General features: G+C 54.5%; 8 protein-coding genes across 8 annotated transcripts; 6 read left to right on the forward strand and 2 right to left on the reverse strand.

Annotated features, from left to right (window-relative positions):
- Positions 1 to 129: 129 nt before the first annotated feature.
- On the forward strand, positions 130 to 1347 carry CABS01_11050 (uncharacterized protein; the record flags this gene model as incomplete). The annotated part of the gene is made up of 1 exon (XM_060544405.1): positions 130 to 1347. One exon carries the CDS (start codon positions 130 to 132, stop codon positions 1345 to 1347), a length of 1218 nt encoding a protein of 405 aa, XP_060398681.1.
- A 1253-nt stretch (positions 1348 to 2600) lies between these two features.
- On the forward strand, positions 2601 to 4641 carry CABS01_11051 (uncharacterized protein; the record flags this gene model as incomplete). The annotated part of the gene is made up of 4 exons (XM_060544406.1): positions 2601 to 2617; positions 2698 to 2733; positions 2790 to 3030; positions 3238 to 4641. The coding sequence occupies 4 exons, from the start codon at positions 2601 to 2603 to the stop codon at positions 4639 to 4641; spliced, it is 1698 nt and encodes a 565-aa protein (XP_060398682.1).
- Positions 4642 to 5727: 1086 nt separating this feature from the next.
- CABS01_11052 (uncharacterized protein) lies at positions 5728 to 7887 on the forward strand (the record flags this gene model as incomplete). Its single annotated transcript, XM_060544407.1, has 1 exon — positions 5728 to 7887. One exon carries the CDS (start codon positions 5728 to 5730, stop codon positions 7885 to 7887), a length of 2160 nt encoding a protein of 719 aa, XP_060398683.1.
- Positions 7888 to 8928: 1041 nt separating this feature from the next.
- Positions 8929 to 9256, forward strand: CABS01_11053 (heavy-metal-associated domain-containing protein; the record flags this gene model as incomplete). The annotated part of the gene is made up of 2 exons (XM_060544408.1): positions 8929 to 9016; positions 9093 to 9256. The coding sequence occupies 2 exons, from the start codon at positions 8929 to 8931 to the stop codon at positions 9254 to 9256; spliced, it is 252 nt and encodes an 83-aa protein (XP_060398684.1).
- Positions 9257 to 11445: 2189 nt separating this feature from the next.
- CABS01_11054 (acetyltransferase) lies at positions 11446 to 12372 on the forward strand (the record flags this gene model as incomplete). The annotated part of the gene is made up of 1 exon (XM_060544409.1): positions 11446 to 12372. One exon carries the CDS (start codon positions 11446 to 11448, stop codon positions 12370 to 12372), a length of 927 nt encoding a protein of 308 aa, XP_060398685.1.
- A 463-nt stretch (positions 12373 to 12835) lies between these two features.
- CABS01_11055 (uncharacterized protein) lies at positions 12836 to 13093 on the reverse strand (the record flags this gene model as incomplete). Its single annotated transcript, XM_060544410.1, has 1 exon — positions 12836 to 13093. One exon carries the CDS (start codon positions 13091 to 13093, stop codon positions 12836 to 12838), a length of 258 nt encoding a protein of 85 aa, XP_060398686.1.
- Positions 13094 to 13359: 266 nt separating this feature from the next.
- On the reverse strand, positions 13360 to 14273 carry CABS01_11056 (40S ribosomal protein S5; the record flags this gene model as incomplete). The annotated part of the gene is made up of 3 exons (XM_060544411.1): positions 13360 to 13677; positions 13794 to 13977; positions 14134 to 14273. The coding sequence occupies 3 exons, from the start codon at positions 14271 to 14273 to the stop codon at positions 13360 to 13362; spliced, it is 642 nt and encodes a 213-aa protein (XP_060398687.1).
- A 71-nt stretch (positions 14274 to 14344) lies between these two features.
- On the forward strand, positions 14345 to 15395 carry CABS01_11057 (S25 ribosomal protein; the record flags this gene model as incomplete). Its single annotated transcript, XM_060544412.1, has 4 exons — positions 14345 to 14751; positions 14847 to 14882; positions 15078 to 15301; positions 15370 to 15395. The coding sequence occupies 4 exons, from the start codon at positions 14345 to 14347 to the stop codon at positions 15393 to 15395; spliced, it is 693 nt and encodes a 230-aa protein (XP_060398688.1).
- Positions 15396 to 15908: the final 513 nt, after the last annotated feature.

Genomic DNA, 15908 nt, shown 5'->3' on the forward strand with positions numbered 1-15908 from the left:
AACACTTTTTCCATTCGTCATTCCACATACCGACAATAGCTTTTCAGCAGCATAGCAGCATAGCAGCATCGCTCTCGCCCAACTGCCGACAAGCAGACTTTCTTCTCAGAGCCCTTCAAAGCGTCCAAAATGACTAGTCTGGGTGCCACTCCGGAGTTTATTCCGGGACGTCCTTTCCACCTTGGACTGGCAAAATGCTCCACGAACGCCAACAGGACCATCATGCCCTCCAATCGAGAGACACTTTCCTTGCGGCGACAACGCAGCCGGAAAGTCCAGCCCAAGGTCATAAACGTCCCGTCTTCCCCTACAGCTTCATCCAGCACAAGCCAACACTCAACAGAGACATCGAGTTCTGCTTTTGACGGCGTCGAAAATTGCAAAGACCACATCCATTCATCAAAGAACGACATACCCCCCGGCACGCCCACAGCTCCAGCAGCAGACCGAAGACGCCAGATACAGCTGCATCATATCCCAGTCTATCACAGTCGCGTCTTTCACACTCGACCCCCTCCGAACGCACCAACGGGGCCTGCAGCCGATAGGAGACAACTAACGAAGCTTGCCCCAGTGCCTCTTCAAGTGCCCCCTCAAGCCGTACCCAGTCATTGCCAGTCTAAGGTCTGGCGGAGCCCCAAAACGGAGTTGACGGACGCGTTCACAAGAGTGCAGCTCGAAATGCAACGCCTTGACTTCAGCAAGTCGCCTGCTGCCCCTGCCACATTCGAGGAGTACTTGGAAGTTGTACTAGCCGAGAAAGACCGCAAGATACGACTAAACGCCGCCATGTTACAGGTCATCAGGTTGAAGACAGAACAACAGAAGAAGGCGCGACAGGAAGGCGGCGGCTCAGGCCATACTTCCAACAGAGAACCAGCCTCGATGCAAGATCCGACCTCCGATGCAAAGCCGAATCTAGCCACTGCCAATCCATTGTATGGAGCTGATCCTTGCTGGAACATTCAGTACACCAAAACGACGGACAGGGCACAAGATCGATATGCTGAATGGCCGACGCTTTCGGTGTATAAGGACGCGAGTCGCAGGGCTTTGAACAACAAATGTCTGCCTCCTCCAAGACAGCGCAACGTTCAGGACCGAACACACATGGCACTTGGAGATGCGGCGTGGGAAGAGCGAGCACCGGTTCACCAAGAACATGTTATCGGCTTGGACGACAGAAGGGGCATCTTCTCACTTGGGAACGATGCTTCGGCCGAGGCTGATCCAAATCAACACATAGACCCGAAGAGCCTCAACGACTGGACTCGAGAAATCATTGACGAAATTATCCTTGAGATAGAGGGCGACGAGACAACGATCACGGACGAAGACAAAGCTTAGGCAGCGTTGAACAAGAGAAGAAAGAGATGCTGTCGAAGTCAATCGATATAAGAGGCAGAAAGAGGAGGTGGAATGAAGACATTTTATATGTCTCTATTGCATTGGAACAGAGTTTGCAGTTGGTAAAAGCCAGTGCTGACTATGGATTGAATATGCCGAATTGGCTTTCGACGAGGTCATTATTGGTGGCCAGAACACCTGGAAGGAAACAAAGACGTACGATGCATGGAGAATATCGACCTTCATTGCCAGTTTTGGGCTGCCAAAGACTAGCGGGAATTCTTTTGAGTAGCTAGGGCTGTCGGACCAAGTCGAACTTGGATTCCGTATTGCGCAAAGGACAGAGATACGAGGAGGTTATTCAGAGAGCAAGTAGCCTCAAGGGTAGCATAGGCTTAGCGCAATTATACAATTTCTCAAGCAACTCCCATCCACCATGAGAGGTGTGCGTCAGCTCTTTTCTTTATGCACTTCTGCAGCAAACCGATGTTCCATGGTGCTTTGTGAGGTTTGTATGTTAACAGTAGTAAAATGGCCTCGGAGTGTCCATGACACTGAAAGAGCTTGCAGCATGCGCTTGGATGGCAAGTTTCGTTGTTAATTGTAAGAAAAGTGTGGTCCGGATGCTGTGATACGATGAACCTACCTTATGCAACGATTGAGATGGAATGTCTGGGTTGAGGTAGCAATATCTAGGTTGTTTGTGACTAACGTCGCATGCCCCTCTTTGAGTGAGTCGGAAGAACCTTAAAGAAGAAGAAGCTCGTTCCTGGCAGGAGCAACAGCCAGGGCCACCTTCCAAGGTAAGGTACCTACCACCTACCTACCTTACCTTGAGGCACCTACCTTAGGGGGGAAAAGGTACCTCTTTAGCTCAGGAGCTTCTTCCACCGAGGTTCAGCCGTGGAGTGCAGGGCAGGAACGAGCAAAGGTGGAGGGCTCCAACCCAATGCGGTGAGAAGTGGGGATTTCAGCCTCTCGCTTTCTGCTTGCTGTCCTCCCACCTCTCGCCATCAAACCTTTCCTCCACACAAATACCTTACCTGCTTCGCCCTCCCTCCTCCTCTTCTCTCAACGACCCCAACCACCTTCAATACCATCTTCCTTCCTCTTGCGCGTCCTCTTCCCGGCATTGTATTTACTTTTCTCCAGGAGCGCATTGGTTCGCGGCTTGACTTTTGTTTCCTTTCCATTCTCCCAAAGACGCGAATTCAAAGCTTGGTTGCGTCTTTTACGCAACCCTCATAACCGAGATGTCAGAATTCTTAGGGTACGAAGACCTGGGGACCCTCCCAATCCCAAGCGCAATTTCGCTCGACATCCTTGCTGACCACATACACGTATATATAGATCTCGCATCTCCCTCATCTCCAAGAGCGACATTCGGTAAGGACTTGGAGGACTCTGCACTGCTCCCCAGTCCCCTTGCTCATCGCCTCTAGATATGTCGGCGTTCTTCACGAGATCAACTCAGACGAGTCTACCGTCTCGCTCGAGAATGTTCGCTCCTTCGGAACCGAGGGTCGAAGGAACAGACCCGAAGAAGAGATAGCACCCTCCGACCAGGTTTATGACTACATCATTTTCCGTGGCAGCGATGTCAAAGACTTGAGGATCGAAGACCACCCAGGCATCAAGGAGAACAAGCCTCCTGCCATGCCTGAGGACCCTGCCATTGTCAACGTAAGTATTACTTCCGCGTACCTACTCTCCCTAGACGCATTTTATGATGAAATATTGCGGATGTAAATCTTTATCGTCTTGTCGGAAAAGCGCAACTTACACGATGTCGAAATTTCCGTTGCCTTCCTTCTGAATCAAAGCGTCACTTCTTCTCAAATTGTTTGATACAATGTATCAAAACATGGCTAATTATGATGCGCATTACAGGCTCGTCCTCGTCCTGGCCAGGGACCCAACAACCAGCCGCCTCCCGCGCCTGGATTCGGTCAACCTCCTTTCCAGAACAACTTTTATCCCCCACCTGGCCCATGGGGTCCCGCCCCTGGTCCTGGCCGCGGCGGTCCCGTGCCTCCCGCTGGCATGGGCGGCATGCCCTATCCTCCTCCGCCAGGATGGTTCCCTCCCGGTCCCCCGGGCCAAGGCTTCCCTCCCGGCCCTGAACAGTGGAACAACTACAACAACTACCCTCCCGGCCCCCGTGGACCTGCGGGCCCTGGCGGACCTCACGGTCCTGGTGGTGTACCTGGTCAGGCTCCTGAGAACCGTGGCACTCCCGGTCCTCAAGATGGAAAGCCTGCACCGATTGGCGCTGCTGGTGACAAGCAGAAGCCCGCCACCCCGGCCGCCCAAGGTGCACCAAGCGAACCAAAGACGGCACCACCGCCTGGGTTCCAGGCACCCGCTCCTACGCCCCCTGTCGGCTCGAAGCCCTCTGTGGCAGAGGTCAAGGCAACTGCTGCGTCTTTGAACGCAGCTGGCCCCACCAAGCCTGTCGAGCTTCCTGTGCCTACAGGACCGAAGAACATCGGCCGCGTCCAGCCCGTCATTCCTCTGGCTGGCTCTATTCCGAAGGCCTTCCCAGTGCCTGTGAACGATAGCAACGCTGCGCAATCTGCTCCTAAGGCTGCCGCGGCGCCGACCGCCGCTTCTGTCCGCGATGCGACTGAGGCAGCAAAGGCCGCCGTCGCTTTGGCTATGGCGAACATGAATGCTGGCAACGTTGCAGTTCCGGCCGCCCCCCAGGGCAATGGCAATGCGATGGACAACTTGACTAAGAAGGTCAATGAAATGAGGGTCAACGCCGCCCGAACAACTCAGCCAGGAGGCGGCCGGGGCCGTGGCCGCGGTGGCCGCCAAGGTTCGGCACAGGGTCAGGGCCAGGCTAAGGTCGACGTCCCAGATGCGGACTTTGACTTTGCTCAAGCCAATGCGAAGTTCAACAAGGACGATCTGGTGAAGGAAGCGATCGCTGGATCCCCTCTGAACGAGACTCCTACCAACGGACCTGCAGCCGAAGTGCCTGCTCCCGAGGTCGCGGGCACAAACCCGCCGATTGCCTACAACAAGACCCGATCATTCTTCGACAACATCTCGAGCGAGGCTAAAGATCGGGCAGACAACAACGGTCAGAAGCCCGGCGGCCGTGAATGGCGCGGCGAGGAACAACGCAAGAATATGGAGACCTTCGGTCAAGGCAGTGTCGACGGCGGATACAGAGGCTACCGGGGCAGAGGTCGTGGTCGCGGCCGTGGCTTTGGTGGCGGTCGTGGTGGAAGAGGCAGCTACCGTGGTCGTGGTGGCCAAGGTGCCCCGTCTCCGGCTGCGAACTAGACGCCTCTTGAACCAGGGCATCGCGAACGGTTCCGCATGCTGCTTGGAGCAATATGTCTCCGGACACTGCGATTTCGGATCGGGCGAAGGACTCACGATTTTAATGGACGTAACTCGACTTTTGAATGGAGCATGCGTCCTTTCAAGACATGCCAATCATGCAACACTTTATACGATGTATTATCATTCCTCGATTCTCGATTTTTCTCGGATTCCCTTGGCGATGGAGCACTGGGCAGGCAAGTCCTCTGCATTGGTTTTGCCAGATGGGCAGGAATCATAGGACTGCTATTTTGACACGCATGGGATCGGAAGGAGTTTGGCAAGTGGTAGCCGCAAGCGATGGGAGCTGCGGTCTCACGAATGCGCGGTGACGACAAAAAGGGAATATCAGGCGTGGGTAGCTAGCATTGACTTCTCGTTTACTCGTTGGATCGGGGGACAACCCGGAACGACACGATATGATAGCAGAGACAGGTCTTCTACCTGGCATTCGAAAGGGAGCATGAGTGCCCTGATGGCCTGAATTCAAGCGATCAGAATTGGAGAAGGTACGAGAATAAGAGGATTTCTTTTGGTGGTAGAACCTAGAATCAGGCGACGTGGATAGACTCTGGGTCTTCCATCATCGAATGCAATCACGCCAACCACCAATTCTCAAGTGCACCTATTCACCCATCCTATTGTGAGAATGTTGACAGAATCTGAAGTGAAGGATGCGGACAAAGCCATGAAAGCTAGGTCATTACACCACCCGGCTTGAAAAAGTCTCACGTCAATTGGATCGGACACCTCTCAAGTGTATTTGCCCTGCTGGTGCCGGAGATAGGTCGCTGGTGCGGATACTGGAGATAGGTTGTGAACTGATGTATAAAATTTGCCCCGCCACACCCCGCCAGACGTCATGCACATCAGTCAGACACGTTTTCGGCGTGACGCACTCTGCCTGTAAACCTCTAGTAGGCACACAAGACTTCTGCCACTGTCGGCAAACAATTCTGAAGAAAAAACCCCCACGACAACAATAATTACCCTCCATTACTTACCTCACCACTGAGAAGCTCGCGCCGATTGAATCATTGCGCAATGTCAAGCCGTCAGCTACGCAAGCTGCAAAAGCAGCGAGAGCTCGAACAGCTCCAAGAAGCCCAGGCCACCGCAGACGAGTCCAGCGAAGAGGAACCCGAGCCCGCGCCCATCAAGCCCCGACCGAGTTTGTTTGCAGCTCTCGGCGGTGATGACGATGATGAAGACGACGAGGAGAAGTCTGATGATGCGCAAGACGAGCCGGAGCCCGAGCCGGAAGTAGTGCCGCAGCCTGCGAAGAAGAAGAACAAGAAAAAGAAGAAGAAGGCCAAGAAGGCTGCGGCCCAGGACGAATCCCCCAAACCAACCGACGACAAGGAGGATGAGATTGATCGGGCTCTTCAGGAGCTCAATATAGCCCGCAATGCTAGCACCGATGCCTCGGACAACCTTGCCCAACGCAGCCGCGATATCGACGACCTGTTGCAGATCAACACTCAATACCTGAGAGCGATCCACGAGATGCGAGCTCTCTTCGGAAAGGAGGCCATCCAAGCTGCCCAAGATGAGGAGAGAGCCGAGCAGGAGGCGGCGCGCCGACAACGAGGCCCGACTCAGCAGGTCGATCTGGAGACGGCGCTTCGGGGGGACCCACGCAAGAAGCTGCCTGAGATATCGCTGCGACGTAATGTATTCATTCAAGGCAAGGATACGTGGCCTCGCGCTACTGCCGTGGGCCTGGTCATGAAGGAGATCAGGAAAGGCGCCGATGGTCTTACCGAGTTCGCCTTTGTCCACGAGAAGGCCTACGACAACGTTCAGATCATGTTCTTCAGCTGCGTTCAGCTTGGCGACCCCATGCAGATGGTGAATCTATTGATACGGTATCCCTATCACATCTCGACTTTGCTCCAAGTAAGCAAGGTTGCCATTCAGGACCAGAATCAGTCACTAGCTGCAGACCTCTGCGAGCGAGCACTCTTCACATTCGGTCGATCCACGACATCCGCTTTTAGACAGAAATTGGAGCAGGGCAAGGCTCGACTGGACTTCCGCCGCCCCGAGAACCGCGAGCTCTGGCTGGCAGGATATACGTATCTCAAGAGCCTCATCCGCAAGGGCACGTATAGGACGGCTCTAGAGTGGGCCAAGCTTCTCTTCAGTCTCAACCCGAATGATCCTTATGGTATGAAGTATTTCATTCATACTCTGGCAATACGAGCACGTCAAGCGCAGTGGCTCATTGAGTTTCTCAACACTGGCGAATTTGTGGCGGACGAGACGGATGATACCTACATCAAGCAGACAATGGTTCTCGCCAAGCTTCAGGTGAGCGATGCGGAGGGAGCAAAAATGGCTGCAGTGGCCGGCATGGAGCGGTTGCCGTGGCTATACTGTGCCCTATTCCAAGCGCTGAACCTGGAAGCGCCGCCTCCTCTGTGGGGAGTTCGACCTGACACGGACGAGCGCGAGTTCTGGACGAAGCTGTACGTTCACCAGGCCAAGGACATTTGGAACAATACGCAAGCAATCGATTTGCTCAAAGAGGCCGTCAAGCTTGCGAAGAAGCCGACAGAGACACTCCCCGAGGATATGCCGGCAACAACCCGTACAGCGAGATGGACATGGCTGGAAGATACTCCGGCCCTGTTGAGTGGCATCCCAAGGGCCATTCTCACCCAGGAGCCAAACTACGCCTTCGATCCGCTCCCACCTCTGGAGGATGAGAACATATTTACGAGTGAGGGAGTCCGGATGCCGTGGCGTCAAGACAATGGGCAGGGTGGAGGCATGCTCGCCCAAGAGCGAGCACTCCTCAACATGCTTCGCAGACAGCGTCAGCGAGCAGATGCCCGGGGCGCTGGAGCCGGCGCGGCCGCAGGAGCTGGTGCTATGGCAGGAATGATGGGCGCGTTCCCCGAAGACGACGATGACGCTGGCGATGGCGACTTTGGTGATGCATGGGAGGGAGCATTCTCTGAAGGTGAAGGCGACGATGATGATGACGGTTTTCTAGAGGGGGCAGGAGGGCAGCCTCCATCGGCCGGCGTGGTGCAGCGGCTTGCTGACTTGCTGGCGTCTATGATACCCGGCGGCTGGCCGGCTGAGCCAACCGTCGACGATGAGGCGGAAAGCACGGATGAGGAAATGCCGCCTCTGGTTGACGGCGATGAGGATGCTGATGGTGATGAGGCACGTCGACAGCCTGGGGCGAACTAAGGTAGCCCGCAGCGATCAACTGGGTGTGCCTATCTAGATAAAGGGTCTGTTGCCCTCGATGGTTTCCTAGAGATATAGAGCACCGATACCCATACAAGAGAATTGAACAAAGGATGCCCAACTCGTTCATTCTTACCATACTACTGCGTATCAGCCCGATATCAACTTGCAGTCGTCTTCAACATGTACACGGACCCCTGTCCTAGCGCGAGCAGACTAACTTGCGGGTTCGACCGCACGCGACATCCATGAAAGGTCGGAACGAGAGAAGGGGGCGGAAGCAAGGACGATCTGCTAGGTGTGAAGAGTGAGAACGGAGACGTTCCCTGGATCCTGGGACATCTCACGTGTGAAGGGTCTGTATCCGTAAGGTAAGGTACTTATCCTTACCTCACTTTGTAATACATTTGTGCACCTGCATCACTGTCACTGTCGCTCTGAAATGAAATGCGCTCGCTCAGTACCTCACGGCGGGAATTGGGGGGTCCCTCTCTGTTTCAGGGGGGTGATTCGGAGAGAGAGAATCAGAAAAGAGCATTTTGGAAGTTGCAAAGGGCTAAGGTGAGCAAGTTTCAGAAGCGAGACGGGGACTCTTTCCTCTGGGGTGTGGTCGGGTTCAATTTGGCGCTAGCGGCTACTGGGGGGGGGGGGGGGTTCGGATGTCAGTGGGCGTGCTGCGCGGCCTTCTCTTGCGCCATCGACGGGCGGTTTCTATGGGAATTAATAATGCGATTTGGCAGCACCAAGGAGGACAGATATATAATCGGTCCAGATGACCACCATCTCATCCGGTCTGCCGATGACTTTTCTCTGGTTTTTACTCTTGACTTAAAGATACCCCTTTCTCCAACAAGTTCCCGTAATACAAGCGAATCACCCGTAAACCACCCAGGATTATAAACGACTGGAGCTTTCCTTGCCCCTCCTTAATAGCTCTCTTGTACCCCGCCAAACGCCATACCGCAAACTCTCCCACCTGCAACCCACCGAATTTCCAATCTTTCGACGTCCTTCCAAACACCACCACCAAAAACCGACACAATGGCTGAGCACACCTACAAGTTCAACGTCAGCATGAGCTGCGGCGGCTGCTCCGGCGCCGTCGACCGCGTCCTGAAGAAGCTGGATGGTTAGTCCCCTCCCCACAGATTCCCGCCCCGTTGCCGAAAGAACACGTGCTGACCAAGGCTTTGTCCGAATTACAGGCGTCAAGTCGTACGAAGTCTCCCTCGAGAGCCAGACCGCCACCGTCATCGCCGAGGAGAGCCTGCCCTACGAGAAGGTCCTCCAGACCATCTCCAAGACTGGCAAGAAGGTCAACTCTGGCAGCGCCGACGGCGTTGAGCAGAGCGTCGAGGTCACCGCATAAACAACCTTTTTCTCGATCTGAGTAGCGAACGGGACATTCTTTGGGCAAGGAGTTTTATACGGAACGTTTTGACCACTGCGACAAAAATGCAGTATGGCAATACGTTTTTGCAACCGAGGACTTTTTTTGCTTTTGCGCACTTGCGAAACCCATTATCAAAAATAGATATACTATGGTCGCTTCGACTCTTCATACTCGTCTATGTCTACCAGGTACCTATGTGCTTTCCGCCATCGAAATTCGAGTGGCTCGAAAGTTGCACGGCCCAGTCACTGTATTGTTGGTTGACTGCGACTACGTGTGCATAGCTTTCCACGGCCGGATGCTAATGGCTGGATGAGTACCCTTTAAGAGTTTTCTTCTGGCCTCATTTTGCGCTTTTTGTTGTGAAGCCACATCCGATCCGACAATGTCTTTGAACTGTAGATCATCACCCCTCGTGGCTCCATGTTATAGTTCGCAGCGCATCTCCGGTCAACTTCGAACCTCTGCAGCTGAGTAAGATCAAGCCTAGCGAGGGGGTGCCTGTAAGTTGATCCAGGCTTCTTGTCGCCAACTCACACGAAGGTACTCACACGGCGGTACTACCTACGTACTATTCTGGCATCGCTACCCACAAAAGAGGCATCTTAGACTCCTGACACATTCAACTGCTGGAGCTCTTTGGACTTTGTTCGCACCCAAGGCGTCGGAACTGGGCGAATCAGGGCAATGTCTGTTTTCTCCTAGATTGTAGTTCACGATGCCGATGTCACCATATCGGCCTAGAGTCAGGATCCCTATCGGCGCATTCCATCACCTTTTCTCCAAATGATGGTGGTCATGCCGATAGCAGTGGAGATGAAAAACCCCGCCCTCATCTAGGTGACATTGATATAAGGCCTTGCCTGCTCCGAGCTGCTCTCTGAAATTTTCGCATAACTGCAGCAGCACGCATAATGCGGCATGAACAAGCTGATCGGTTTGGGCTTTATTGACATGTCATCTTAACTTGGAACGGCTGGAGGCTTTGTTGGACCGCAGATGGCTACCAAGACAACAAGAAGCTGCCCCTCCTATCTAAAAACTTCGTTATTGGCCCGGGATAGATATGCCCCTCTTGCCCTCAATGAAGTTTTGCCATGGATGGCAGGGTTGCTACCTACTTCGGTCTGCTATAAGCTTGCCGCCGTCTCATCAAGGGGCACATTAGAAGGGCCTTTGGGGATCTCCCACCGCCGATCTTGGTGCCTTGCCCAATGGGAGCTTCTAGATCGAGCATGAGACGGGAGGACACGTGAAGTAAGGACCCTGAGAGAAAGGAGATGTGCAGCATGTTTGGGAAGCATATGTCTGGTATTTTACGTAGTGGCATGGTAGATCTGGAAGTGGCTGTCGACACCCGGAGCTCACTTCAGTCCCAAGGGTACCCACACCCGCCAACGCCACCCGGGGAGCCGGGGAGGAGTGCCTACCAACGTCATTTTTGCGCCGTGGGTGGTGGGGGGGGGGGGCGATGGGAAAGGGCTGGGGGCCACGGGGGGGTAACCCACACAAAGCGCCGGCCGATGAGCGGCTGGATACGTTTTTGCGGTCTGGCCATGGGTAGTTTCTTTGGCTTTGCGCGCCTGAGTTATGTCTAGGATGGTGGGAGGTGGGAGAGACAAGTGAAAAGGGAAAGCGTCACACAGACAGATGACCGTCCGGGCCCTGCCAGATGACGACCGGACCCGAAAGTGGGTGGCGGTGCTTGTACCGTTCCCCGTTTTTTTTTTTTTGGCTTCCACGGGGTCTTGCCAAACGAATTGTTTGGTGAGGTGCACGAAGTACTTCGTAGAGAGCACGTACCCTTACCCTTAGTTAGGTAGCTGCCCGAACCTCTCATAATACGTCTGCCTTTCCTTGCATCAAAAGATGAGACCGCTGCGTTGCAGTTCTCGACACTAATGCAATTTCGACCTTTTGCAAAACATACAGCTGCTGCCTTGAAGTCAAAACGGACACTTTTCACTTCATCCGACTACAACTCTACTTCAAACTCAACCGGCAACACTACTTGAGAGAGGAGAAGAACCAGCTTCCAGAACACATCTCATCGAACGCCATCTCATCTCCATACCTACCACCGAGGAAGAAACAAAACCGTCTTATATTCGCACACAACCAAATACCTTCTACCACAGCCGTCCTTCGCACCCCCACATTTCACAATGGGAACACCGTTCGTGTCCCTCCTGGAGCCGACCCGGCTCGACGCCTACATACGCGGCGCGCCGCACGACGAGCAGCCGGCGACGATACCAAAGGAGATTTGCGACGCCATGGAGGTGCGCGAAGCCGTCTTCGTCGCCGAACAAGGCGTCCCCGCCGAGAACGAGTTCGACGCCGACGACAGCCGCGCCTGCCACTGGGTCTCGTACGCGTCCGTCAATAAAGTCGTCGAGCAGGAGGTCCTCGACGACGCCGGCAACGTCGTCCGGCCCCGCCGCAGCAGCACCCGCAGCACGCCCATCGGGACCATCCGCCTCGTGCCATTTCCCCACGCCCCGCACCCCAAGGACGGGGGCGTCTACTGGGACGGGGTGTTGAAGGAGGATCCGGCGGCAGCGGGGGAGGCTGCGCCGAACGGGGAGAAGAAAGCGGGAGGAGACGAGGACTCTTCAGAGTCGATGAGCAACCCCGTGGAGGAAAGGGCCGAGAGCGCGGCGGAGCACGTGGGCGAGGAGAGGCGCATGTCGGCGACCAAAGTCTTTGCGCCGGACCGCGCGACGGCGCTGCACGACGGGCGGGAGCCGTACGTGAAGCTGGGCCGGCTGGCCGTGGTCAAGGAGTTTAGGGGACACCGGATCGCGAGGCTGCTGGTCACGACGGCGCTGGCGTGGCTGCGTGCGCACCCGAGCTACTTTGATCCAAGTATCAAGGAGATGGGACTCGAGGCGATCGGGGCGACCAGCGCAGAGGAGGTGCCCAAGTGGAGGGGGCTCGTCTGCGTGCACTCGCAGGCGGCCGTGGTCGGCGCGTGGGAGAAGTTTGGGTTCCGGGTCGACGAGGAGATGGGGACTTGGTGGGAGGAGGGGATCGAGCACAAGGGTATGTTTATGCGGTTGGATGTCGAGGAGGAGAAGCCCATCCTTTGAAGAGGAAAGGATGAAACAGTGATGCTTGGCGGGAGGTTGGCCGCTTAAAAGGAGAGAACAGAAGGCTGGGAAGGCATCATCGCCTGGCTTAGCAATGATTGATGATGGGGTCTGGCTGATCGAGATGGGGGATCTCTGATGGTTTACGATACCCCATGATGATGGCTTTCTGCTTTTGGACCAACGTCCCTTAATATTACTTGGTAGTTTCGTCAAGACGGCATGGACATGTCGAGTTCGCACATGCATTCACAAGGTACTTATGGCGGAGGACGAAGCAGTGACATGCTATGACGTTACGACGTCACCCAGGGCGGGCATCTCATACAGTCGACAGCGACGATACTGGGGAGGAAGTAAAGGGAAATATCATTCTCATCTCACATTAGACACCGTGGGGAAACGCCGGGGTTTTGTTCATTTGCTCTTACGAGCTTCGGCTTTTATTGGAATAAACCACCTTTTAAGCCGTGAAGAGACAAGATGCCGTAGCAGCTGCGTTCCCCCATTTCCCCGAAAACGCGCGCAAATGCAAAACAAAAAGGGTCACCCAGCGCAAGACACCGCTTTTCTTTTCGTTCATGAATTGAAGAAAAAAGACGTTGAATTGCCCTGTTATGTAATACCACGCCTCCGATTTGATTTGTCCCCCAGAAAGCAGTTTTTTGACGTCTCGATAGAGAAATGGGGAAAAGGGGGAGGTTGTAGATGGAACCCCCATTTTTTCAACAGGTCTCCTCCACGTTTTTGTTGCCCGCCCTTTCTTAGCTCCCTCCTCCCCTTTCTCTCATTTCTCCAAACCAAGCGTGTTCACGGGGAACGAGCATGAGAAGATTATTGCCTTATCCCACTATTTCCCGGGGAAAGAAAGACAAGAACCACCCACAGTCCCCAGACACACGCCTCTCCAAATCCCGGCAGCAGAGTTTCATAGCCCTTTCCACGAGGGGTAAAACACCATAGACAAAAGGGAGTAACGAAAACCCTTTACCGGTTGGACTTGGCGACACGCTCGAGCTCGTCCTTCTTCTTGATGGCGTAGGAGTTGCTGGAGCCCTTGGCGGCGTTGATGAGCTCCTCGGCAAGGCACTCGGCGATGGACTTGACGTTGCGGAAGGAGGCCTCACGGGCACCGGTGGTGAGGAGGGCGATGGCCTGGTTAACGCGGCGGAGGGGGGAGACATCGACGGCCTGGCGACGGACGGTACCGGCGGAACCGATACGGGTAGAGTCTTCGCGGGGACCGCAGTTGACGATGGCGTCGACGGCGATCTGGATGGGGTTCTGGTCAGTCATCAGGTGGATCTGTAGTCGCATGTGTTAGTCTTGTGTGTTACACCTCCTCATCATGTCTGCAGGTCGGATTGGCCAAAGAGGTTTTTTGGCTTGTGGGTGCGGTCTCGGTAGGGTGGGTGACATACGATCTCGAAGGCGTGGGCAACGATGCGGACAGCCATGAGCTTCTTTCCGTTGTTGCGGCCGTGCATCATGAGGGAGTTGGTGAGACGCTCAATGATGGGGCAGTTGGCCTTGCGGAAGCGCTTGACAGCATAGCGGCCAGCGGAGTGGGTGACATAGACGGGGTTGCGGAGGGAGATGTAGTCACTATTCGATTCGGTTCGCGATTAGCTTCCTGAATTCTCCAAGTCCCAAGTTTCCAATTGCAAGTCCTCCGTTGAATGGTATTTCTCTTATCGTCGTTGTAGATCGCGTTCCTGCGCAAAGAAAGAGAAAAAAAAAAGTGCTGGGAGGTGGACTCACGTCAGAGAGATGTCCCGGACCTCAACATCGTAATCCCACTTGTTGAAGAGCTTGACGTTGCCGACCTCCTTGACAACGTCCTTGGGGAGGACATCGTAGTTGCCCACGCTCTCGACCTCGATATCGCCGCCGTCAGACATTTTCGCTCGACCTTTGGGGGGTTAGTAGACCTTGTTGGGAAGGAAGATCGAGAAAGGCTTGGGGTGGGAAAATGTGGTGGTCGTGGGTTGAAGTTGTCCAAGTGCGAAAGTACGCCGCAGAGTGGGTTTCGATTTTTGCCAGCTCGCTCCTCGAAAACCGTGACTTTGGTGCACAAGGAACGGAACCACCAAGGGCTTTTGGTCCGGGCTCTGGTCCTCTTCGCTGGGCCACTGGGCGAAATATTTTTTCAACCCGCGATGGTGGTGGTGTGCACCCAATCAAAGCCTTCAAAGCAGGCAAAGTGGACCCGCCCGCGTGCAATTTGTTAGGGTTGGCCAACCCTCCAACCGAAAGGCCTGGAGGGGTGGTTCTGGAGTGGCACCTCTTCCCGCAACCTCATACAATTGAAATTCCTACTCCCGACGACCTAGGTGCCTTTGGTATTCCGACCGACGACATCACAAATCAGACAAAATGGTACGCACGCGAAACGACGCCCCTCCCCCCGTGTGCGCGACGCACAAATTCGCGACTTGGCCAGATCACGATGCTGACTTGAATTGGATGTAAAGGCGCCAGCTGCAGGAGCTAAGAAGCAAAAGAAGAAGGTTCGTCGCAAACCCCGTGTTCCCATAAATGTGTCTTGAAGTGATAGAATGCTGACCTCGTCCCGATAGTGGTACGTATGATCCTATGCACACACGCACAAAGAACTTGTCGAAATATCCCCCAACGATACGCTACCCTCGGACGCCACTGCCTCTCTATCACCCATCGACCAACCGACTTACCCATCGTTATAGGTCCAAGGGAAAGGTCAAGGACAAGGCCCAGCACGCCGTCATCCTCGACAAGGCCACCTCCGACAAGCTCTACAAGGATGTTCAGTCCTACCGCCTGGTGACCGTCGCCGTCCTCGTCGATCGTCTCAAGATCAACGGCTCCCTGGCCCGCAGATGTCTTGCCGACCTCGAGGAGAAGGGCATCATTAAGCCCGTTGTCCAGCACAGCAAGATGAAGATCTACAGTATGTCGAACCCATAGTGCTACGAGAGAAATCTACGGAGGAGCAGCAAAGCTAACAATCACCACCAGCCCGTGCCGTCGGTGGTACTGACTAAACCCGCTCAGCCATTGAACGTGGAACGCGTGACGACAAAAACAAAAAGCAACGGGAATCAGGGACGGATTTGGTCATATCTGCCTAGTCAGGAGGCTTTTCGGATGCTCAATGAAGCATTATACCTTGGGCCTTAGGGATCGGATTTGCTTAGCACCGCAAATGGAACGGAGTTGATCGTACATCTGCTGCGTCGTCAAATAGACCATGATCACGTCCTGACGTCCCAATGATACCGGCCCAAAGGTTATCGTCCCAGTGCATGTGGCCCATAGGCATTGTGCTTCCCTCAGACGTCATAGCCCAGTCACGTCTTGCTCCAGTTAATGGTCCTTGCCATGCTGGTTTGCCTACTAGGTATTGAAGCCCATGTGCGAAGGCAAGCGGAGTTCTCCGGGGGTATGAACTGTGAGATGAAAGTGGCTCTCAACCCGACTGCTGTAGTCATCGCTGTGCGAATAATTTCATTCGCCAGGAAAGCGGTCGTTGCTTCGATATTCACGGTCTCCAAAGA

This window comes from Colletotrichum abscissum (genome assembly GCF_030869225.1).
Source record: "Colletotrichum abscissum strain IMI 504890 chromosome Unknown Scaffold_29.1, whole genome shotgun sequence".
In the NCBI taxonomy this organism is placed as follows: domain Eukaryota; kingdom Fungi; phylum Ascomycota; class Sordariomycetes; order Glomerellales; family Glomerellaceae; genus Colletotrichum; species Colletotrichum abscissum.